At 39.3% G+C, this 24967-nt stretch overlaps 1 protein-coding gene across 1 annotated transcript; it reads right to left on the bottom strand.

Annotated features, from left to right (window-relative positions):
* Positions 1-1066: 1066 nt before the first annotated feature.
* SLC26A4 (solute carrier family 26 (anion exchanger), member 4) lies at positions 1067-24607 on the bottom strand. The gene is made up of 18 exons (XM_014964263.1): positions 24133-24607; positions 22845-23035; positions 22206-22370; positions 19435-19587; positions 19241-19323; positions 18135-18282; positions 15575-15688; positions 14705-14782; positions 14406-14501; positions 12887-12993; positions 11454-11523; positions 11032-11124; positions 10835-10930; positions 8791-9021; positions 7242-7296; positions 6851-6996; positions 5621-5704; positions 1067-3992 (listed from the first exon to the last, which is right to left on the bottom strand). The coding sequence occupies exons 1-18, from the start codon at positions 24134-24136 to the stop codon at positions 3969-3971; spliced, it is 1938 nt and encodes a 645-aa protein (XP_014819749.1). The 5' UTR covers positions 24137-24607; the 3' UTR covers positions 1067-3968.
* Positions 24608-24967: the final 360 nt, after the last annotated feature.

Raw genomic sequence — 24967 nt, forward strand, 5'->3', positions numbered from 1 at the left:
CGGCCCCGCCATCGCGGCGGGACGCTCGCTCCCGACGGGCTGCGCGATAAGGCCGGGGGAGGAAGGTGCGGCCGGCGCGCGGTGCCTGCCGGGATGGCGGCGGTGGGACCGCTGCCCCCTGGGGGGTGTAGTGCCGTGCGCACCGCGCCTGCGCGCTGCCGCCCGGCCCGGCGGCCGGGGAGATGGCGGCGCCTGAGGCCTGCCCCCTCCCTACGGGCCGCCGCGGGCTCTGGGGGTTCCTGACTCGCGGGGAGCCGCTGCGGGCCCAACTCCCAGGCCGCAGCGAGGACGAGCGGTTGGAAATAGGCGTGGCCGACGCTGCGGCTTCTCGGAGAAGGGTGACATTACAATTGAGAAGGGTCTTGCCTGCTGAGGAGCCGCCAAAGCGCTGCCCGCCGGCGGGAGGGCAGCCGGTGTGGAGCGGGCTTCCCAGAAATCGGGACAAGTCCCAGCCCGCACCGGGCTCTCTCCGCTGCTGGTGGTCAGGCTGCGGTTTTACCGGTGAAAGGGCGGATTCCTGGCGATGGGTGCTGCAGAAGTGCCAGTGACTCCGTGAGCCTTCACTGCAGCAGAGCTCCCCGCCTCGTGTCATTCCCACAAACACCGCGTCTTGTGAATGCTGTGTGATTGCGTGGGGTATTGTCTCGATCCAGTGCTTCTGTAGCACTGAAGAAAGGAAGGGAATATAGATACGATTAAATCCCAGGTTACAGGGTAGAAAGTGGCCTCAAGCAGTCCTTCCACAACCCTGAGGTAGGGGCGACTCGACTCCACCCACTGCTTCACTGAAAGCCTCCAGGATTGGGATCTTGTCCCTGCACTGTCTCCCATGACCTTTACAGCTTTTACATGTAAAAGCTGTCATTTAACCCTAACGTTTCTTGTCTTATCCCCACAAGGCAGAGAGAACACGTTTTTCCTTTTGTCTTTGTTGTTCCTCAAAGGACAAACCCAAGGGAGGCGTGATGCTCATCCCTCCATAATATGCTTTATTTCCCCATAGTAAAAATTCACAAAGAGGAGAGTTTAACAAAAAAACCCCAAACATAGAGATGCATAGACCATGTTTTCAGTGTGGACAACTTTTATTTTCTAGTTAACAGATAGAATTATTTTTAAAATACAGCTTTTTTAAAAGGATAAAAAACTTAAAATATATCTCCAAATTCAACACCTGACATGCAAAGACAGAGTAGTAATACTCAAAACGCATACAAAAATACCGCTTCTTCATTCTACTCAAAGATAAGCACGGCTAGTCGCATTACTTACGGATGTTTGAATTAGTATAAAATTGTACAGAATTTTATCTTCATTGAAAGATCCATTATTTGGGTATCCTTCATTTTGATGGATACGCACATAGAAAATTAAGAAGCACGTACCCCCTGACCCACTGAGAAAGGTATTTGAATGCCTTTTGCCTCTTACCATTCTGTGTGACTGTAGGCTTTGTGCAATGCTTTTTTTCAGGAAAAGTTGAATATTTTGTGCCAGTTAAATTAAGAACAAATGCAGCCATGCCTTGAAGAAATATGCAGGCCAAGAATTAAGTGCATTGCATCATATTTTATCGCAATTAATTCCAGACAAATGTCATATTTGGAAAGGAAACTGGAAGACTGTTGAATGTTTAATTGCTTTTTCTAAATACCTGTGTGGACAAGAACTGGAGAAGTTTCAAAAAATAACCTAAGCCCACATTTCTGTCAAGTAAGAATCTATACTCAAACTTCACAGTCCAGATTTTCTCTTGAGGAAAAAAAATACTCGGTGCTATAATTTTTAATACCATCTTTTCCATAGTATGTGTTTTGCATAAAAAAATTAGATGAATGTTCACTTATCAGTCTCAGGTAGGGTATTTTACTTTTTATATTAAATGTACATGCACTTTAGAAAAGCAATACAGCTTCTGAGAGACATGCTTCTGGCCGTGTCCTCCACCGCTGTGTGCTGTGTGCGCTGGCACCAGTGGCTTATGTTCAGGTTAATGTGAGCTGGGGCCACAGCCCGACAGGGAAATTTTGTCAGTAATTTTGCCTGCATTCGGTTGGGAAATGGAAGGAAGGGGTGGGAATTAGGACAGGTAGCACTAAAAGCGTTGAGTTTTCAAATCACAGCCTGAGCCTAAGCATTAGTGTAACTAGAAACGAATACTCCCATCTGAGGAGGTGCAGATCAGTCTCATTTGCCGCTTAAACACGTGCCTCATTCTCAGCTTGTGGCAATGCCAATCTGACCCACAAATGGCCTATGTCTGTTTGTAAATACAAACCTGCGTTTTTGCTGGTTTGGGCTGGAACATCAGTGTCATCTAGGTTGAAACCTGGATTGCATTTGAAATGAGAAACTTCACAGACTGTCACGAGGACTGAAGTTTTTGCCTTAATTGGAGAATAAAGATGTCAGTCTGGTGGTGTTACCTACTATGCAAGGTGTGGTACAACTGACTGAAGGTTATAGGATTTTTTTAATTGATTTTGATGGGAGTTCACTCAGGTTCTTAGGACAGAATAATTTATGTAGTGCTTAGCTTTTAACCTGAGATTTTCCTCTAACATTACTTGCAGCAAAGGTCTTCTCTGTGCAGTGTGATATAGGAAAATTTCTCTGACATAATCAAACAAGGAGACTTAAGTATGTGAACATATTGAAGGTAATTAGCCTGCATTGTGAAACTTGTATCTGGACATTTCTTAGACTTTTGTTATTATTTATTCCCTCACCATGCAGGTGTTTGGGTTTTCTTTTGATTAAAAAAAATAATGTAGTGCTAAGAATTTTAAGGAAGCAGTCTGTTTTCCATCAAAACACATTTATTCTTCATGAAAAGTAAGAGCACTGATTTCCTGCCTTTCTATTTTATGTAGTCCTAAAGTAAGGATTGGAGTTTTGCAGAACAAATCCTTTATCTTTTGTAAATTATTGCACTTGTGCATTATGGACTGTCAAATTTAAAGAACAGCAGTGGTTTGATGTAGAATATTAAAAGAAAAAATATGCTATATAAAAATATATTCATAAAACTAAATAAGCTCCTATATTCCATTTTAAAAACCCCATAAACCTGTATACTAGGCCACATTCTGACTTTCTTATTTGCACTCAGTAGCAGCCAGTTCTACAGATTCCATTAAGTACTTGGGGACAAAGGTTTTCCTTAATCTAATTTATGTCATCATCTACCTCTTGATGAAAGATATGTACCCTAGCCAAAATAATCCTCTCTGCATACTTCATTTTAGGGATGACCATTAATAGTAGTGCATGATTTTCTATCACAGAATTAATACAGAACTAACGAACCCATATCCAAGGGTCTTTTCTATTGAAGCTTCTCCTATTTAAAGTTTTGTAGTAGTTCAGTGCCGTTTTCTGTTCATGTGACTGTTTCACTGTCACCTGTTTCAGTTATCTAACAACCTGCAGCAATTTAAGGAACTGCTTGGAAAAAATGATGATGATGATACAGTCTTCAAGACTTGTCAGCACGTATGCTCACACTAACATTCTAGAAATGCAAAGCCTTGGCCAGCTGGAACTCCTGTCCTTTCACTAGGCGTTGTACAAATACAGAGCAAAAGGTTTGCCATCCAAAGATTTTGGTCTCTTCAGCTCTCCTGGGCAGATCACAAAGCATCTTCTCGTCCTATACACACCAATAAAACAGCATAATGCACCCCTGCCTCACTAGTCCCAAAACTGAGTACGTCTTTCGTAATAGTCTTCTGATTTTTTTTATCAATATATCATATTGGAAAGTGCTTGCTGAATCAAGGTCCAGAATAGTTCCAGGGTAACCTTAGCTAAAATTTAGAGATTTCTAGAGATCTATATCATTCGGACAAACAATCAGGGTTTTCTTCAAGTGCAAAGATTGGTTTCATTGCAGAAAATGCTTATATAGTACTGGTGCATAAATATTGCTGTGAGTTCACAGGGAAGACAGTACCAGCAGTCCGTCCTCATGAAGCAAGTCTGCGCATCGCCTAAGGAAATAATTTTCAAAAGGTGGAGAGAAACAGGCCGTGGTTAGTTCTGAGTACGCACCGCTTGGAAAAATAAAATATTTGTGTATGGGTTAACATAAAATTACCAAGTTCAACCTGGCCTCAGTGAAAGTACAGAGAAAATAACTGTTCTGAGCCAGCGTCCCTCTGACTTGTGTCTGCATTGGACAATTCAGTCAGGAAGCTGGAGGTCTGAAGGTTACAAGCCCTCACCTTCAAAATGTGGCTACAAAGGTGCAGAATAGAAACCTTTCAGAACACCCTTTGACCTTGGATTGGTAGTTTTGTGCCTGACTTTTTTCTTATTTAATGACAATAATATAAATATCTAAGCAATCCTATGAATAGAAATCAGGATTTGAGTCTTTTGGCCCACAATTCCCAAATGCTTCTGTTACAGAATCATAGTGTCTTTCTAGCTTTTTTAATCCTTTCTGCACAGTGACTTAGGAGTGGAAAGCACTTCTCCCCATATTAGTGATAAAGAATAGTATTTGTGTCTCTTGCAATATTCATACCAACCAAAAAAGGATCAATCAGGAGCACCAATTATCACGATCTACTTACCAAGCCCCGACGAAGTTTGAAAGGCTTTTTCTTAGGGTCTCGGTTTCTCCTCTCACCAACCTGCCTTCCAAGCTGACCTTGCCCTTTCCTATGGGACTTCATGCTATGGTGGAAACTATGATGCAGGGTGACGCTGAGAACCTCTGCCCAGCCACAACCTCCTCTTACCTACTTGCCTTCAGGGACCTCTACCTCCCACATGCGCAGAGACCTTGCTGCCATGTTTTGCTGGAGCGTGACAGAGAGAAGGGTCCGAGCACACCTCCAGCCCCTGTCCATTCCTACTGCTGGGGCAGAGAGGCCAAGCACAGGGCACTACCCCATTCAGACAGGGAATTCAGGATGGAGACTAGTGCTACAGTAGCATAATAGGAGGGACAAGTAATAATCATGCCTTTACCTACATGGACTGTTAAAATGCTTCCAGGGTATTGATGCATCACTAGTTTAATCCATCTCAGGCTATAAAAGGGCATTTAGCCCAATTTTTCTGAATAACTGGCCTGTGTGCTGCAGTTATTTTACCAGTAAGAGCTACTTTCGTTTCTGGCAGTATTCTGTAAATACAGAATACCATGGTATTTCTTTAATGGACTTGTATTGTTGCATGATGGTTATGTTCAGCACACTGCTTTGCTGCAGCTGCCTGTAAAATGTTTAGATTGTGCAAGAAGATGCCTGCTGTGTCAAATGCAGCGATGAAGGGGGAAAGTTTGCCCTAATTTTGGACTCGGGTGCCTCAAGCCTTACCAAGTTTTCTCTTAGGCACCTCACTCATGCCTGTGTAAGGCACAAGTAGTCCTAAAGTGACAGAGATCAGGAGGTGCTTTGCACATACAATCTACTACATCCCCAAAAGACCTCAACTTCCTTCAGTAAGAACTGACAGCCAGGGGCCCAAACAGGATATTTATTTATGGAGAAGGAAACGGGTGAGGGCTCAGTTCATCCACCAGCCTCTCACAGCATGACTCAGTGCAAAGGAATAAAGCCAGCAGTATTCTGCAAGTAATAGACACAGTCAGTTTTAAAGTGCATACCTCTTCCTGAACATCAAGTTCATCATCAGGACGGCTTGTTTCTGTGAATTCTATGGGTTCTTTAGACTCCTGCATGAGTGAAATCTTGGTAGAAAGAAATCAAGAAACATGATGAGTTACGCATTGTCCATATCATTGAAATTTATCTGTTACTCTGAAGTACCTTAATATAACTTCCCCAGCTCGCAAGAGGAACTTAAATGTTGGCAAGCTTTTAGTCCTGCCTCTCCTGATATGCCTAGTTGGGGCTTGTAAAAATAATAAAAGCAGAGGAGATTTCTAAACTGCTGTATGGCTTTGTCAAAATGTTAATCTTGATTATAAGACAGGACAAAACTTCTAGATCCTGGGTAGTAAGCAAAAATTATCAAAGAAATAAGGGCTCCATCCCAGTTATTTAACAGTAATATTAATTTTAATTACTATTTGTTCATAATACTATAATAGCAATTGCTAGGAAGGAATTGTGGTGAAAAGACAGGAGAACATTATAAGGCCATTTGTCTAATGTGGGCCCACATCTTTAAACACTACAGAATGTTTTGATTATCTCAAAAACCCCAGAATACACCTAGGAAGTGCACAGAGAAGGGCAGTAGGAATGAACACTAGCATGGAACAGCTTCCATGCACACTCACACCAAGTAGAATGGGACTCTTCAGCTTTGATCAGAGGTAAATGAAATTATTAATAGTGTTGATTAAGGGAGCGGGGAATGACTATTCCTTGCAGTTAACAATCCAGAAATCACACGGGATTAAAACAAATGGGGAATATTTGTCATGTAACACATTCAAATTACAGAACCTATTGCCACAGGATAGTGTCAAGCTAAAACATGTATAGGGGTTCCAAAAGGAGTATGACAGACACATCAAAGAAAACTCCATCTGCAACAACTAATATATTGGTCCAAATGCAACCTCCAGCTGAGGAAGTTCTTATGCTGTCAGTTGTCAGAAACTAGAAAATGTGTCTTAGGATTAAATATTCTCCATAAGTCCTTTTCTCCAGTTCTTTTCTCTAACAAGATCCTGGGATTGACAGACCTTTCCTTTGAGCTAGCAAAATATTCATGTACTACAGAAGCTGTCCAGTTTACTGGACTCTCACTTTGTCTGTACTACAGCTCTATGTCTAGTTTTCAAATGTGCCGTGCTGTAATGGAAATTGCAAGACTGAATGCTAGATGATAGAAGGAAGGGAAACATACTACAGAATGTCCTTACCTTCTCAAAGACGGGATCCTGGTTGTCACTGTATGTCATTTGATTCCTTATGTAGAGCACAGCATCATGGACAGTCAAGAAGAATATGTCTTTTCTGACAATGTCATCAAAGAAAGCACTCCGTTCCAGTTGAGATATAAGGTTGTCTGAATAAAAGAAAGTCAAATCAATCAATTGATCATAGCTTTGTCTTTACTTTTACTTTCCATATTTCCTTTAAACCCCACCATTCTTTGTGTCCCACTGCAGCCCACCATGTTTATCAGTGTGATAATTCAAATCTTTATTAGAACAAATGCTCCCATAGACACATCTAGAGATCCCTTTTCATCCCTTCTTATCTTCATTTTATTCTTTGCATGAGTGGTAGTAGAAATATTTGGATGTTTACCTTGATATGAAGCAAAGTATACTCTCACATCAATTCTCTCAAACTCTCTAATTATCTAAAAAAATAAAAGTTTGCAACAAGAACATAAATAAATAAAGTCTGTAAGGAGAAAATACATATATGTATATATGTCTATATATGTAATGTATAGGCACACACACACACTTGATCTGTTTCTGAGTGTCTTCATTTCAAATTGTATGTTCTGTTCATTCATCATAAATAAGGAACTGTGATACTTTTTGCTATACTTAAAGATCCAGTAGGTCAGTACCTGGTTCCTGAAGTGGTCTGTCTTTGACTGTGTAAGTGGAACTATCAATTTTACACATACATACATTGCTGCCCATTAAGATCCTCATTCTGTTCTCATTATATGAATAATCATGTCTTTTCAAGTAAGAAACACGTGGGCCTGAGCAAGCTTTATTTCCCACTGTGTATGCGTGATATACAATCTCTCATTGGCACTTGCAAATTTTTTTACACAGATTTTTCCCTCTTGCAGTGCACCAGATGGACCTGTTCTTGGACGAAAAAGCCACATATGGAAAGAGTAATGTTTGTGGACCCCATATCTCTTCTGTATCAGGAGTGGGAACTGAATCAGAACTAGCCAGAAGGCTGAAGTGAGGCACACAGCATTCTTGTGTTTCAGTTAGTTAAAAGGTAGGAAACTGGATTCTAACCCTGGCTCCTCGGTGGCAGGCAAGTCCCTTAGAACAGTATTTTCAGAGGTGATTGGTAATTCCATCCCCTTCTGTTCATTAATAAGCTAAAGTAAGATGTGGTTTATAGATAGGCTAAGCAGTCCCAACTGCAAAATGAAGTTAATGAAAGCCGCAATCTGAACATACAAAGTACCATAAAAGACTAAAGATTGAACAATCTATTCCTACACACTTGTATCTAAGCACCAAAAAATAATGGAAATACTTGGCCTTAATCTCTTCACCTCACTTCCCTTTCCCTAAACTGGGAATATTATCACCTTATTACATAGTGTGGTGTTTGAAGATGAATTAATGAATGTTGATGAAGTGCGCTGGTATTAGCCACAAAAAACCCTATAAAGAAATGAGTTTTTCTTCCTGCCTTCATAATTTAAATAATATGGAATGAATAAATAAATCATGTGGCTAAAGACTGAAAAGTGATGGTAAGATTAAATTTTTACTACCTCTGTGTTGAATGAGCATCATCCTGTGCCCAGATTAAAGCAGGAGGCATGTGGAAAGAAAATATATAACTAAAATATTTCATAACATATGCATACAAGGGGTCCACAGTTCTAATTTTAGAGTGCTTGACTATGCAAACTTCATATTGTTCTTTTAATGCATCTTTTGGAATTTTTTTTTCACCTAAAATACGCACATACCAATATTCTACCTCTTGCTGTATAAGTTTTGCAGGTATTTTTCAACAACAGACTTTTAAAATTACTTTCAGCTAACAGCTCTTGATTTACATCTACTTACATACTACTACATTTACATACTACTGACTAGTTTCATTTTCAGGGAACACCAGAAAAAAGTGCACTTACGGTTTTTATTGATTTCACGGCCACAATATCCAAGAATGTTACTGCTCCAAAATCAAGAATGAGACTGTGGATGGGCACTTTGGGGATGTTTACTTTGACTGGGAGTTCTGAATTCCAGTCCACCTGTATCTCTACTTCTTTGGTGGGAACTTGAAGATCTTCGTTGTCTTCAGGTTCCTCATCAGGCTCAAAAGCTTCATTATTAATACCAGGCTCGCTGATAATGCCATTCTGATGTGCAGATAATATATGGAATATATGGAATATGGAATATATCATGGAGAAAGTTTTGGAGTTACAGGAAATACTTCCCTCTGATACCTTCCATTTCAGGAATGAACAAGACGGATACTTGTGACCAGTATCCCCTGCTCCCAACCCCTAGTAACGTGGTTAGCATAACTAATGCCACTTTATAAGGCAAGCAGCCATTCTCTGTGACTAAGCAGGTCATGTATTTGTTCCCTTTCCCCTCATTCTCAGACCTTGAAGGTCCTGTGAACCAAGCAGACAAACAGATTTCTTCTTCCCCTCCCTACCAGCCTCAAGATTCCTGGGTACCAAGCTGATGACTCCCTTCCTTGCCAGCCTTGAAGGTCTCAGGCACCCGGCCAACTAGGTGTTGTTAATGACCCTGTCACAGACCAGGTAAGTGTAACAGCACACAGCGCACTGTCCGTAAAATCAAGCAGTTGCAAGTCCTAAGTGGGGAATTGGACTGGAACTGCTGCTGGACAGTGAGACCCATGAAGCCTTGGTGGCCAGGGACACCTGTACCATCATCCGCTTTCTTTGAGGACTGGGAGAGTGACTTGTCTTCTTTTATGTGACATTTGAGTCTAGATTATGATTGTTATACTGATACATCAAACCATGATTAAGATCTGACCCGATCTGCAGAGGGTCCAGGTGATTAGAAACCGTAAGTTAAGGTTCAGGTGATTAGAAACTTTAAGTTGTATTATAAATTCAGTATTAAACCACTTATAAATTGCACTACATTGATTCTGTTTGTAGAAATCCTGTACCATTCTAATAATAAATTCTCGGCTATACTAATCGTAACATCCTGTTAAGAAAAATAAAACTTTAATTGTAACTACAATTTAGTGCCATCATCGTTCTGCCAAGGATCCCTAAAAGAACTGGTCTGTCCCTTTAGTCTTGGGTGACAATACTGCATCCAAGAATTTAAAGAAAAACAAGATAGAGCACATTACCTCCTCCTCTGTGCAGTGTATTTCCTTTCCTCTTTTTTTCTTTGTTAAAAGAGCATCTTCCTGCAAAAAGGCCACTATCCAGAAAAATAAATACCTCGGAGCTACTCCCTCCCTCAATAGCTTTATTTCTACGAGATATTTAAGACCAGTGCTTTCAGATTTGAATGAGATTTACTATATATGATACCATCGTAAAATGGCCAAAAGCCGGAGTGTCACATAAATGAGCATTTAACTGCACCATAAATTGTAATATATACAGGAAATACTGCATCCTGCACTGAGAGCAATGACAACAGAAAACCCATTTCTAACTTCCAGCTCTGGAGATTTAATAGGTTGCCTATACCTATCCACTCCTACAAGCATTTAATTACTGAAATATACATTCCATATTCAGAGGAACGTATGCTGCTTTCTTTAAAGATGATGTGGAAAGCTACGTCTACCAGCCAACTGATACAGCCCACCTCTGCATAGGAAACTGCAAACAGGAGCATGTACACGTGAAAGAGCCAGCACTTTTACTGCACAGAGACAATCTGAGGTGCTGAGGGGTAGAGGTAAATTCAGGGAATCTCCTGCTTCCACTCCTGTTAACACTGTGACTGTCACAGCTGCTTGAATCTGTGGGGTCTTTGGCAACAGGTGTACTACTCTGCTAAGTCTCCTGCAGGTCCCAGATTTCCTGCCATAATAATAAGTCTCACTTTTCCACCTTTATTTTAAAGATGAGGAAAGAGGAACTCATAATTAAGACTAAAGGAATAACCTGTAACAGTAATCACTGGAGAAATAATAGAAAGAAAAAAAAATAGGTTTACCTTAGTAGCTTTTAATTTCCCCTTCTTGATTAGCTTTTGTATCTTCCTCAGTGCTTTGAGTCTCTTATTATATACCTTAACTGCATCAAATCCCACCTACAGAAAAAGGATCAAAATTATTTAATTTTACCTAAATATAATCCTGAGAAAATCACACAGACAGTTAAGAAGAACCAAAACCATTACATATCACTTACTGTAGATTTGAGGCTGCTTTTCAGTCCATCGATGTTAGCATAAAAAATTGGACTTGAAAACTTGAGAATCTTCACACCTTCTGGTTCTATAACCTATTGCCAAAGAATAGTATAGTTAAACAGCAACAATGGTATTTTGGCTAATAAGAAGCAGTTTAACTGTTTCAACAGTTCAGCTATGCATATAATTCACAAAAAATGGCATATTTTTGCTGATAATTGAGGTGATTCAGTTTTTAGAAGCTTACAGTCCCAGCATGCAATATGACACAGCAATCTGGATCAAGGTGAGGAATTTAATGCTGAAACTTATTATCTTTGAGCACTCCACTTCCAAATTCAAGTTACCCATGATATGCAAGGCACAACTTCATCTTACTCTGGCTTGTAGAGTGAAGGGAAACAGCTCAGCGATGACTTACGTTTTTGTAGTCCTTGACCTTCTTGTAGATGTCTGTGCCAGGAATGTTTCCAAAGCCACCCCATGAAGGACTAACAGAAACAAAAAGACAGTGAAGGTAAACATCATACTTAGGCATTCACAGAATTTAAGAGATCACTGCATACAAACTGTCATAGACTCTGGTAGTCTGCTCTCTTCTACCAAACTAATAGCCTCGTTGGAAAAGTGTTGTATCTTTGTCTTGTGTCGCTGTGCACAGGTCTTTTTCAGAATTGCAGTGAATAGTCCATTTTAAAGACAAGGTACTTTGCTCTCAGCCTACTTACTGCACCATTTCTATGTAAAGCTGAATGAATAAATTGTTCCATTTGTTTCCAAAATCAGAAAAATGTTTTAAAAGCAGATTAGTTTGGTTTGAATGAAAAGATAATTTTTTGACTCCGAAAAAAAAATTATAACTTTTTTCTTTTCAAATCAACTGAAACAATGCATTTGCAGTTTTTTCAAATAACTGAAAACTTTTTGTCCAACCCTTTTAATTTTGATTTCAGTCAATAAGAAAACAAAAATCTTTTGCAGTCTCCAAATATATTTTTAACAGTTGGAGCAAATTGTTTTGAAGTTTGTAAAGCCCCACCTCCCTTTTATATTTTGATTTCACAAATCTGAGTTGAATTTGGGAATGTTATTTGAGAACCTTCAAATTCCATTTTTTATAGTCTACTATTCTGTAATAACTTTTGCAAGGCTTTTTTTTGTGTGCATATGTTGACAATGAAACTATCCTTTGGTATTGCTAGTGACCATACTCCCTGGACCTCAGGCTGAAGGAAAGGAGTTATGTTGTATTTTCAGAGAAAAGATCAATGGAAAATAAAAAGATGGCCAAGGAAGATTCTGCAAAGCCACCTTTTCTCACCATTCCACTACCATATGTTCTTTGAGCAGCAACAAATGAGCCACAAACACAACATTTTGTCTTATTCTCATGCTTTCTCTTCCTCTTCTTTCACAGGCATACAGTCAGTCTTGCATAAGCAGTAAGTGAAAAGGTTATTGGCATGTGCAACATACTGTAGTAATATTACATGCTAAGAGTTACTATAATGATCAATTAATTACAGAAGCCATTCATGCATCTTTTTGTATTTGATCTGGAATGTTCCTTTCCCTTTCCAGAATGCAGCTATGTGGGTGCATAAATAACATAGGGCTAAGTACCCCACATGGTACAGAATAAATACTGATAAAATAAGGCATCTTCTTTTTTATCAGCATAATTAAATGGTAGCACACAAACAGTGTTTTGTTCTAAAGAATAGATTTTTTCCATTTTAAAATTTATGTAAACCCAGGCAGATTTTCTGCCACAAATCATTTTGCTTTTCAGCATATTGTCTTCCTTTTTCATGGCATAACACTAATAATTCTTTCTGATCCTGTGTTACTTACAACTGAACTCTCAGCACAACTGTCAGCAATCCAAACAGAAGGCCAGCAAGTAATCCCAAATCAAGTCCCAGAATGATGGATGCTACACATGTAAAAACCCAGATCATCTGGAGAGGAAATAACAAATATAAAGTCTCTTAATTAAAACATATAACTCCTGGTCACACTAAAGAATCACTAGACCAGACAACAGGAGCAGAAGAAGAATTTAACTTTGGAGATGATCATAACACACTGGCAATTACATGCCTTCGTACAAAAGTCATCCTCCAGGATGCTTCTATCCATCACCATCTTACTCACACAGTTACCTTTCTAGGAAGTAAGTCTTTTTAACATAACAACATTTTTCAAGGATCCAGTTACTTTGGTGAAATTAAAGGGGACGCAGTTAACCATTGCATTTTCTTTCTGATGGTGGCAGTCCTTGTTAATCTTTCTTTAGAAATTGGAAAGAATTTATTTTCCTAAGATGTAAAATACAGTAAGATGCCCCACCTGCAGACATATAGAGAGGGAAGGGGGTTCTTCAGTGGTATCCAAGAATCAGAACTGTTCCAAAGAGAGGCATTTCATATTAACAGGTTGATGGCACTCTCTAAAGTCTCCACTGAATATTCAAGCAGAACAGTTGAAGTGGGCTCCTCAGTTCCTCTCTACATCACTGCCCAGGCAGAACATGCAGTAGACCCAATCATACAAAAAGCTGAGTTCCCACACTTCTCACTGAGACCAGTGGGAACTTTTACCTATAAAGAGGACTAGTGAATTATTGACTACAAAATTTCAGATCTACCTGAGGCAGGTACTGCCCAATGACATACACTGTAAAAGCTATGCAGAGTAAGGACTGTACGGAGAAAATACTTTCCGTGCAATCCTTTCCTGCCCTATTCCACAGAAAACAATAGTTAGAGATGTCAGCAAGTACTCTGAGATATGGTTATGTGATTTGTAAGAGTGTTTATCTATCACTTAGCATGCCAAATGTATCCATACTCTAGCTTGGATTAATCTTGCTACAACAAGAAAACATATTTTCTGAGGACTACCTGAGATTATCCAAAAGGGATGCTGATGTGGTAACAACATAAATGAATTATTAAATGAATTATTAAATGGGTCAGCTTTTCTGACCCATTTAAACTGTGCAAAAGATAAAAGCAGAATGCTAAAGGTGACAACAGGCCATTTTTATTCTGATTTTCAAGCCATCACAACACAAGATTGCTGTGAACTATGGAATTGCTATGCTATTCCTGTGCTATCATTGCACAGGAATACCCTGACTGCCACCTTTGCTGTGGGGTATAGGGAGTACTACGTAAAACTCTAAAATGGGGAATTTTATACTGACCTCATGGTATTTGCATTTTGAGGATGCACATAGAAGTCTTCTGATGTAAACTCTACAAAATTCTCTTTATGTGGTAGTTAAGAGAAACTTGGATGGAATTAAAAGGCAAAAAGAAAACCAGACAAAAAACATTCAGGAGGAAAGGAAAAATTTTTTACTTACAGCATCTACTTTATTCTGTCTCCACAGACGGGGAACATCAAACACTTGCATGAACATGCCTTTCAAGTTAGCTATGACTACAGCTGCCAACACAGACTGTGAAGAAAAATTATGAAAAAATGCTATTCAGAAGCAAAGATGCATATTAAGATAATGCCCAACATTTCATGCTGTAAACCAGAGCCTTGTCTGGTATCAGTTGCCATAGTTTAAACAGGGCTATTAATCCTGCCCATCAAAGATGAGCATTTGGATCCGATTGGTGCTGGGGGCTGTGCTGCAGAGGACAAGTACGGTACCTTTTGTAAGGGCTCTAACAATTTCCCCAGGGCAACAATGGAAATCAAAACAATCCCGGCAGAGATTATACCAGCAACCTGTGAAGAACAGAGTGTTTATAGGAAATGAACTTATTAAGACTCTATCTTGTGTTTCTAGGATTACAAAGAAAAATGTACAAGTAGTTGCACATTACATTTCTTTAGGAACAAGGAGACCTGCCAAAATGCCATTGTGTTTAGGTGTACACGGGCAATCATTATACACTTCAGCTAACACAGAGGGAATTCAATTAAGCAGGTAGTGTAAATAACTGCATGCAAGGTAGTAGCTCTTGGAGGGGTTATGTTGCATAGACAGATGAAAGGAGCAGAGTCTGTGTCTCAGCCGGAAAAGAAGCTGCCAGATAACCTGTAGTTCTCCACTGTTAAAAAAGGCAAAGATGTAGTACCATAAAACAGAGCAGCTTACTCAACATGAGAAAGATGGCACACAGGCAGATGATGAACAGCAAATAGCAGAGCTGCTCAGACCAGCACACGGGAGCTTAAATATCTCATAGGCAGCTGCAAGAGGATTTCTTCCCTCATCCTCGACTCCTACTGTGACAAACTCAGCCCCTTAACTGGGAATGAAATTCTGGGGAATTAGGCTTGAAGGATTTCTGACCCCTAATGTAAACCATGCTATGTAAAACGTGATTGCCCTCTTCTGGCAGAGCTACAAAAATGATTCACAACCAGAGCCCAAGCTGCCAGCTAAAATACCTGTGGCTTTTCATGTGCCAGCAACACAATCATTCTAGGACTATTTTCATCCCATTGTGAAAGCTGTGCCCTATACAAGATTAAATTTACCCATTCCCAGTACTATTAAGCAGAGGCCATTACCTGAGTCTTTCCACCAGTACTTTCTTGGACTGCGGTCCGTGAAAGAGCAGTAGTTGCAACAAAACAAGAAAAGGCACCTGAAAAAATGTTGCTGATCCCGAAGGCAATAAACTCCTGGAAGATAAATGGATGATGCTGTAAATACAGATATCTGAAGACAATTTTGCAATGGAGAATGACAATAGCTTCTACAAGAGTTTATAAAGTAGGTAGCACAATAATATTTAGAAGAGTATGGATAAGTAATCGTTGTTAAATGTTTACACAAATTCCTCTTGTGCTAGTGTAACTACCTGTGCTTGGAAATCAGTACCATTAAGTTGTTATACTCTCACTAATATGGACATACTTGCCTTAGTATAAAGACATTTAAAGCTTATTTCCATCAATGTTATCAAACCTAACGTTTCTGACAATTACACTGGTATAATTGCATCAACAAATGAGTCTAGTATAAATTTAAGTCCCAACTATCATCAACTAAGCAAATAATTTTAATCAGCACAACAGTCTGAGTTTAGACAAGCCTTTAATTAATGCAAAGCATTGTATTATTAGTAGAACTAATCAGGAACTTTGCAATAAAACACAGTTTCACTGAAAACTTCTAGTTTGTTGAGCCAGAAGTTTTTCACTCTGAACATCCCAATGAACTCACGCTGAGTCCCAGGCAGCGCTCTCATAGATTTGCCCCAGGGTCACAGATGCTGGCGCCTACTGATGCTGGTTGTTCTGCTCAAGTGACAAGGACCCTGGGAGCTTTAAGTCCTGGGATCTGGGCCATTCCTCTGCTGGGAAACGAGGTGTTTGGGAGCTGCCTGCAACCCCATATAATTGACAGAAACATTGTTTTCACCAAGCTGACACAGTCACAAGAGCTTTTCACTCACTGCAAATTTTTAACAATATAATTTAAGATTTGATTTTGACTCTTTCCCTTCTTTTCTCCAAAACAAAACTTCCTGTAAGCTTTTCATTAAGCTCCGCTACAAAAGCAGGATTTTGAAGTCATGTTCTTTAACAGAACAGACATAGATCATTCATGCCTATTCCTGTGTAACAGCTATGCTCTGCAAGAAAATGTTGGAAGTATAGTCCCTACTGTTCTTCAGTCTTAATAAGCTATAAATCTATGAAGACAAATATATGAAGACAGATAATAGTACTAACCCGTCCTTAAAAATTATTTTACTACCTGCTTTTATGATGTTATTTTAACTTCTCCAGTTCAAGTAAACTATTTGTCCGTCATTCATAGCTGCATTTAACTTTTGCTATGTGTAAAATTCATAGCATAGTATTCCAAGGAAGACATTTTGCTTTTGTGGACAGTAATTCTACTACTACAATATTAAATTAGTATCTTTGAAGCACATCAGTGCTGGCAGAACAGCATATTCAACAAAAGAACAGCATAAACAGCACTTCCAGGAATATGTATTATTCATTCAGATTTATTAAACTGAAAGTCAATGCAAATTAGGCAACTTTAAATCAAAGTGTTACCAGATAGGAACTTTGTGTATTGTAAAGTGACCAGCATGTTTGGAAGCATAATTTTTAACATACTGCAAAACAGTGTTTCCAAACCCAAACTTTATGTAATCCATTAGTACTAAAATAAAGGACCCATTAAACAAAGTACTCAGCTTATCTATTTATTGTATTTTCTTGTATGTGCAAATGATAAAATGGAAAATTAGCAAAATTAGCATAGATGCAGGACAAGGAAGCTTTGGGACATTGTTCTCCCAAGGCTTGCTCCCACGGGCAAGCCAAATAACCCCTGGTGAAAACACTGAACAACTGCAGGAACACTCTAGGAACTTGTCAATGCATAGCTCACACAACGTCCTAGCTATGTGCCTTCAGAAACCAACAGCTAAAGCAAATCAGCCATTTGGTGCAGGCAGTTATTCAAGTATGTTCATACGCTGGTAGGCATTTACTTTTGTGAAGCTGCAGGACCTAGCTATACAGTTACAAGTATATTTATATTGATGCCACTGGTGTCATGCTGAGAAGTCAAATAATTTCTTCTGTAGGAATAAAATCATGCCTTAACTGAAAGATTCAACTGATACAAATCCTTCATGTAGACTAAGCCTAAACAAAGCTGTCCGGAGCAGGTTCTTAGCCTGACATTGTTTGTTGTCCCCAGCAACAAACCTGAAAATATGCCTTACAAGTTGGAATGGAAAGCAGGTTGCTAATGCTGGCCATGTCAACTCACCACCAGAAAAGTCCCCTATACAGTGATTAGCTTTAATTACTTTTTCAGTTACCTACTGCAGTCATTAAAGCAATACAGAAGGAATTGATTAGTATGAAAAGCCCACACTGAAGATAGAGCACATCTGGCTCATCTCTATGTGATAAATTTGTCAGGCAATATATGGCCATTTCAGCTGTTTCTTTTGAATAGTTAATTTCTCCTGTCATATTTCAACTTTAGTCTGGAAAACATGTATGAGTGATGTTTCTTTCATTTGGCTACCTAAGCCAACATGAGACAGAACTTAAACTCATTATGTTTATAAACTATTTTGGTTATACATACCTGGTTTCCATCAATAGCATAGTCATACTTGGTTGCGTACACTTTTCCCACAGATACAGCAATGGCATAAGCAACAATAGCAATGGAAAAGGAGGCTGCTATCATCTGGGAAAACAGGCTGACAGCTGGAGGTTCAGGAGGCAAAAATCTAGCATTTAGAAAATATATTAGTGTTATCAACTTTGATCAAGTTCTGTTCTTACTAGAACTGTCAAGGAGTTTGAGGCAGAGGCATACAGGTTCCTTATAATATGAAGTGTAATGTTTCAAGTTAATAAAAAGGTGGAAACAGCCCATTGACATACAGAACACGCTTATCTAGCTCACCATAGCCCAAATCCTGATGCTATTAGTCAGCAACAAAGCTCCCATTGTTCCCAGCATGACTGAGATTTGGCCTTATGATAGAAAGTGAAAAAGTACATTTTTGAAGCATTGAATAAAGGATGTATTGAATAGTATGATGAATTACATAAATATGTTAATGACGCTTCATACTATTGTTAACATACTTCTTCAGAAGATCTCAAAAACATTTTATCCCCTACTGTGTTTCCACAAATTTTAATTAATCAAGCTCTGAATACCAAATGGAATGTGAAAGTTACTACTGTGAAGTGCTCTGAATCTTTGAAGTGAAAGTCTCTATCAGTGCAATCCTGAACATCCTTGCTCCTATGACTATGGAAGTGACAAGATCAACTGGGATAACAGTTGTGGCATAAATATGAACACCAGTGGGGTAACTGGGGTCTACAGAAAATAAATCTAAGCAGAATTCCATTGCTAAAAGTAATTTTTTTTTTTTTTTTTTTTACTTTCCCATAGTCATATATTCACATAACGTGCATGAAGCAATTAATTTTCAGATGAACTTTATGAATCGGGTAGACATTCCTAAGGCCATTTTACAGATAAAGAACAGCTAGGCAAAGTATTTAGGTGGCATAATTGACAGAGCCAGAAGTAAACCTGAGAAAATCTCCATCTCTGTGTTCTAAACTCAGGTTACAGCTCTCAGTATCTCTTTTATGTCTTTTCTTGTACCACTGTCATTTTTAGCCAATTAAAAGAACACCTACTTCCCAGAAAACAAAGGCACTCACCCTCTTGGAATGCTCTTAACAATGCCTGCATTGTATTTTTTTTCCAAGTCAGCAGCATATGAAATGCCAGTGGCCACTATTGTCTGTAATAAAACAAAACAACAGTTTTAATACTTAAAGAGGGTTCTTGTTGCCCTGCAGCTATCCCCATCTATTTTATCTTTTATCAGTTTTTGCTGTGCTCCTTTGCTTACCACAATAACTTCTATTGGGATAGGTATTGGTATCTTGTGTTTGAACCGATCGTTTATTTCTTTAACTACCATGCAGACAAAAATGGTGAGGAGTCCAGCAACAAGATCTGCAATGTTGGTGGTGCCAATTTTTTCAAATGTTTCAATAAGAGTCTGAAAAATAAAAATGACAACATAAAACATGCCCATGTCCACTTGAAGGATGTGAAAATACTCATGAAAAGATCCAGATGCATGGGGCTTTGGACCAGGCTGAGTTACTTCTTTGTTCAAGCCTGAAGGAGCCTGAGGATAATGTACAGTCAAGGTGCTACAGAATCAGTGAATGGATTTAATGGTGAATTTAACTGAAAAATCATAACTGCAAGAACTGTCCACACAGGGGGCTTCTGCTTCCCGAGTTTTAGGAAATTTATATGAAGTAAAAAGAGCTAATCCCCTACCTGTGTTTTATGTCTACCTGTTCTTGGAGCAAGGAACGGAAGATCTATAGCTAGTTCACTTGGTCCCAATAGTGAGGGAGATCCTCATTTTTCTATTCAAAAGACAGCTAGCAGACACATGGACAAAACTCTGGTTCACTACATACTCGGTGCATACATATGGTCTGTGGATTACACATCTCCTGTTTCCACTGTTGACATCCAGAGAACGACTATGAACACATGGGTCCTGCCAGGCTGTGGAGAATCCTACGCTTGAGAGAAGCAGTCACCAAACCTCACCTTATGGTGCATTAACCCTCCCAGCAGAGTTCAGTCCCAGGCTGGAGGATTCTCACAAGTGGGCTGCAATAGGCAGCTCCCTTCTCTACCCTTGCTATGCCCTTGCTTGGTCCTTGCAATTGTTTATTGCAAACAAGTGTACAGAGAAAACATGAAGGCCTGATTATAGAAAAGCTACAAATACTTCTCTGTCCTCCCCCTAGGCATCAGGGTAATTCTCACTTGCCCCCTCCCTGTCTCCAAGAAAATGTAATTATTCCATGCATAGCGGAGCAGCTTTAACAGAACAATCTGGTAGAAGAGGAGTTAGAAACGGACTTCTTGCATCCTGGTTAGCTCCCCAAATACTGAGCTGTCAGTTTAGAGGCAAGGGGAGGGTTGCAGCAGCAGTACCACTACTACCATTCTGAAAGGACTCCAGTTTCGAAAGAAAACGTCTAAGTGCTTTATCAGCTGTTTTCAAAGCCAAAGAAGAAGCCTTCCTGAAACACTGGATCAGATGCCTTTCTTCAGGTGACTGAAGACATTTCTTGCTCATTGTACTGCTTGCCATGGATCTCATTCTTACTGGCCTTCTCTCACACTGCCTCACTTCACAGGGGAACAGTAACTTCCTAACTTCGGGTGGTGAATTCTGCTGCTGTTGGATGCTTAGTGTTGCAGTTTGCTAAACACCACTTCTGAAGCAAGTCCAAAACTTGCTGAACCTGACAAGGCAAGGTTCAGCACACCAGAAATCACAATTTCTTTGCTCTACACACATCTGCAAACACATTGACTTGGCTCACCCGTAAGAACACAAAAGATTTGAGCTTTAACCTAAAAAGTCAGCATTCTACTCAGGCTTGCAGGAGCTGGAAGAACCATGTAATCCCTTTTCAAAAATACTTTCTACTAATGTATTACCCTTCCATAAACATAAAAAATAGAGATAGAAAAACCTGCTGGATTAATGAGTCCATCACCCTGCCAGCTCTACTCTAAGGTCTATTAGATAGTACTTTCTCTCATCTAATTTTCCTTGTTCTGAGAGGGAAAGAGTTTTCATTAATTCTGAAAAGGCCTGTAACATACTATTTTTTTTCCAAATAGTCTAATAGACTTTTCCCCTAAATTTTACCTTGCCGTTTGTAGCTATATTCATCCTATTACTGCTAATCTAGATGTCTAATGCATTTTTGCTAGTCTGATTGCCTGAACTGGCATGTAAAATCTGTAAATACATTTTTTTTTGTCTAGAACAACCTCTATCAGAAAGCTGTTATTCTAATGTGAATTGCTATGGAAGATCTGAAATACTATGAAACTGAATAGTTTCATGCTGAAGACAGTGACAAAACTCTCAATAATTTTCCTGAGGAAGGAAACTATTCCATAATATGAGACTTCTAGGAATTCAGTATTTTTGTAATCCGGCCAAGACATTTCTCCGTTTGATCATTTTCTCTGAGATGAACAAATGGAGTTGTGACAGCAACATTTAGCTTCACCTTAGCTAGCCACTAGGTACCTGGCTGCAGGGTGGGAATCCACATCCTGCTTTAGGTATTCACAAGGATGGCTACAGTGGGGAATGAAGAAGGATGCCCTTTACCAGAACGACCTGCTGGTTGAAGAGTAAAGAGGCATGTGACCTGTCAGCTTTGGGACATGACCTGACAGCATTAAGAAATGATGAAACATACTTCACAATAAGCCAGAGAGCAAGGAGTGGGACAAAAAGTAGTCTCCAGAAGTGACAACCTAGAGAAGCAGAACTGTTTTGCTGGATAACTACATTTAAACTTTATGTGAAAAACTGCTCTGCCTGAAAAAAAACTTCAAGGTGGCAATTGGACTTTCCATCTGAGGAACACCAAATGGTGTTATAGAGCCCCACAGCTATAAATGAACAGCGTCAGACCTTCCTGAAAGTGAAAACTAAATGAATGCCCTATACTTACCACCACATCTATGAACCATTCCTGTATGAAACAGAAGGAGAAGATAAACAATTATATAAAAATTCTGGCATAAACCCAAAACAGATTAGAAGGGCATACTTACATATATTATGGAAAGGACACCATTATAGTTTTTAGTTGAAACATTTAGGACTATTTTCAATTGTGACACAAGCACTTGAAAAGCAGCTGCAGTTGTGAATCCCCCAACTAGTGGATCTGCAAGGTACCTCACAATGAAACCAATCTGAAGGACTCCAAATATTACCTGGCAAAAACATGAAGAATAACAGCTTGCTAAACAACAGAAAGGTACACTTTTATTTGGTGATTTTTTATGCTTTGTTCTTTTCTCTTTGTTGATATGCAGTTTTAGGGCTGTTTTCCCCCACTGCAGGCTAGTGTAGCTTAATATCATGGCACCCAAGGAAATAAAGGCCACCTGAAAAAATGTGTAAAAGGGTGCTCCAGAATATGCACCACTAGTACTTAGTTTCATGCAGGTCTCTTGGTCGGCTATTCTTCTGCTGTCTGTGCTCCCAGTGATCCTGCCACAGACTCTGTCCAGCATAAGAAGAATAACCCCCCAAAAAGCAGTTGAGAAATTGAGATTACTTTCCTTCATCTTTGCCTTATACTACCAGAAAATATCTTACTATCCTAGTAGGTATTTCCATGCCATATGTTTTCCCATTAAAATTAAAGAAACATCAACGTTCTGTCTTTAAGCCAACTATTTTACCTGTAAAATTCCAACCAGAAATGTGAGGGTACTAGCAATCAGCACTCTCTGTGCATCTCTGGATTCAGTGTCTATCAGTGTCCCAGTGCCATTAGTCCCTGTAGCATTACTGCCATCTATGAGAAAATTATCATCAGGGGCCATGCTCAATACAACAGATCCCACCATCAAACTGACTACAGGGAATGGACCTGTAATGACAAACAGAACATACTAAAGTTCAATGTACATTGAAAAGAAGCATTTATCAGGCTAGACAAGCAAACTCTAAATCAGAAAATCCATTTAGTATTTTAACTGGGCTACATTAGTAGTATGAGGGGGCCAGGAGCCACAGGCACTGCAAACATGACACAGAAATACAATTCCTTCCTTAAATAACTTACGTTGTACATATAGGTGCAGTTTCATGCTTAGCTTAAGCCAATTTAGGGCTGTATGAAGGCCAAAGGGGCAACATGTTCCAGCATCTCCTTTGCATCAGCTCCACAACCAGATGAAACAGATCACTGATCCAGCTGAAAGCAGCATTTTTTTTAATTTTTTTTTATTTTTTTGTCACAGTTAGTTTTCAGCTGATCCAGGTTGCCACATAGCTGCCTGGTCAGGAATCCCAACACCACGGTGGTGGCAGGAACATGCACTAAGGGGTAGGACCACATCTTTTGGCAGTAGTGTGGTATTACATCGGCTAAAGATGACTGAAACTATACTTTGGGCAAGGTACAGAGACAGTAAGTGATCATTGTGTGAGCAACACACAATCTAAAAGTAATCGCATTTGTTGCAATTATTTACTAAAATTATGCAGAAAAGGAAAATGTCACAAAATATCTTAAAGAAGGATAAGTTGATTTGACAGATACCTTAGCGGACACTTCACGAATAAAAGTATTGGAGAAAGCATAAAAAGTAGTGTTTGACAATGTATAAAGTAGGAATGTCGACATAAGTAGAGGTGACAACTCAGACCTGGATAGCAAGTGTGAGCTGATGGGTAGGGTGAGAAGAGGTTAACGGATTGGAGAGAACATACAAAAGTATTTGATGCAGCAGAGAAGAAAGTTGATGAAAAAGTGCAATATCGTGCCAAAGCTTTGCGAGGGGAAAACAATCTATTCTTAGTAGATATGAACAAGGAAAGGCTGTATTTTGTTAGAATGAAAAAAAAAAAAAAAAAAACTTCAGTGCTGCTTCAAGATGTACCATGAATTTTAAATGTGAGAACTGACAGGAAATAAACCCCATATTTTAAAGAAAGTATTTAGAAAGAATCAACAAGGTTTACCCATAGCCTTGATGTGAGGACCTAGAGCGAGGCTGGAATGGACACACAGGTTCTGGATCTCCGCGACAGGCAAGAAGATGATATTGTCCACAGTGATCAAAAAAGGATGCAGCAAGGAAGGCTTGTAGAGAAGACTAAGAGCTCTGTTTTAGCCATCTTGAGCTTTAGCTGATAGACAAAAGTGTCTGTTCATACTGCCTACTGGTGCCTTGATCTTGTAATCTCTTGCATAGAGCTTAGTCAAAGACAAGATTTAAATTTCACCATAAATGCAAGCAAAAAGCATGCATGGGCACAACTGAAGTTAGATATTATGGGCAGTTGCCTATGCAGAGAAGAAACAAGCCTTAAGTCACCAATATTAATATTCAGCACAATCAATTTGGTTCAGAAAGTAGTTATCTTGTATGAAATATGAATGTTCACAGTAAGGATTAACATTTTGTAATAGATCATTCACTGTAACTTGAACAGATGTGGTTACCAACTGAGATGTGCCTTGATGTTCCCAGGAAAAAGTATGTCAGGATGGGAAAAAAGGCAGAATAGAGACCATATCCAACAGGAACTGCAACCAGCAAAGCATATGCCAAACCTGAAATGATAGATCATCAAAACATCAGACTTAGAATCTCTCAACAAAATACTGTCTTGTCTAGAAAAGATTTTCAGAAAGATTTACTACTTTTGCCCAGATACAATTTAGAATGTGTTTTGTCTGTAAATCAGTTGCAAGCACGTATGTCTGTATCAATGACTCTAAATGGCTGTATATCACACACTGGATGTTGGATGAGTAAGTACTGAAAGATGTTACTATATTTGTGTAAACAGC

The sequence above is a fragment of the Calidris pugnax genome, unplaced genomic scaffold (assembly GCF_001431845.1).
Source record: "Calidris pugnax isolate Ruff unplaced genomic scaffold, ASM143184v1 scaffold44, whole genome shotgun sequence".
NCBI lineage: Eukaryota > Metazoa > Chordata > Aves > Charadriiformes > Scolopacidae > Calidris > Calidris pugnax.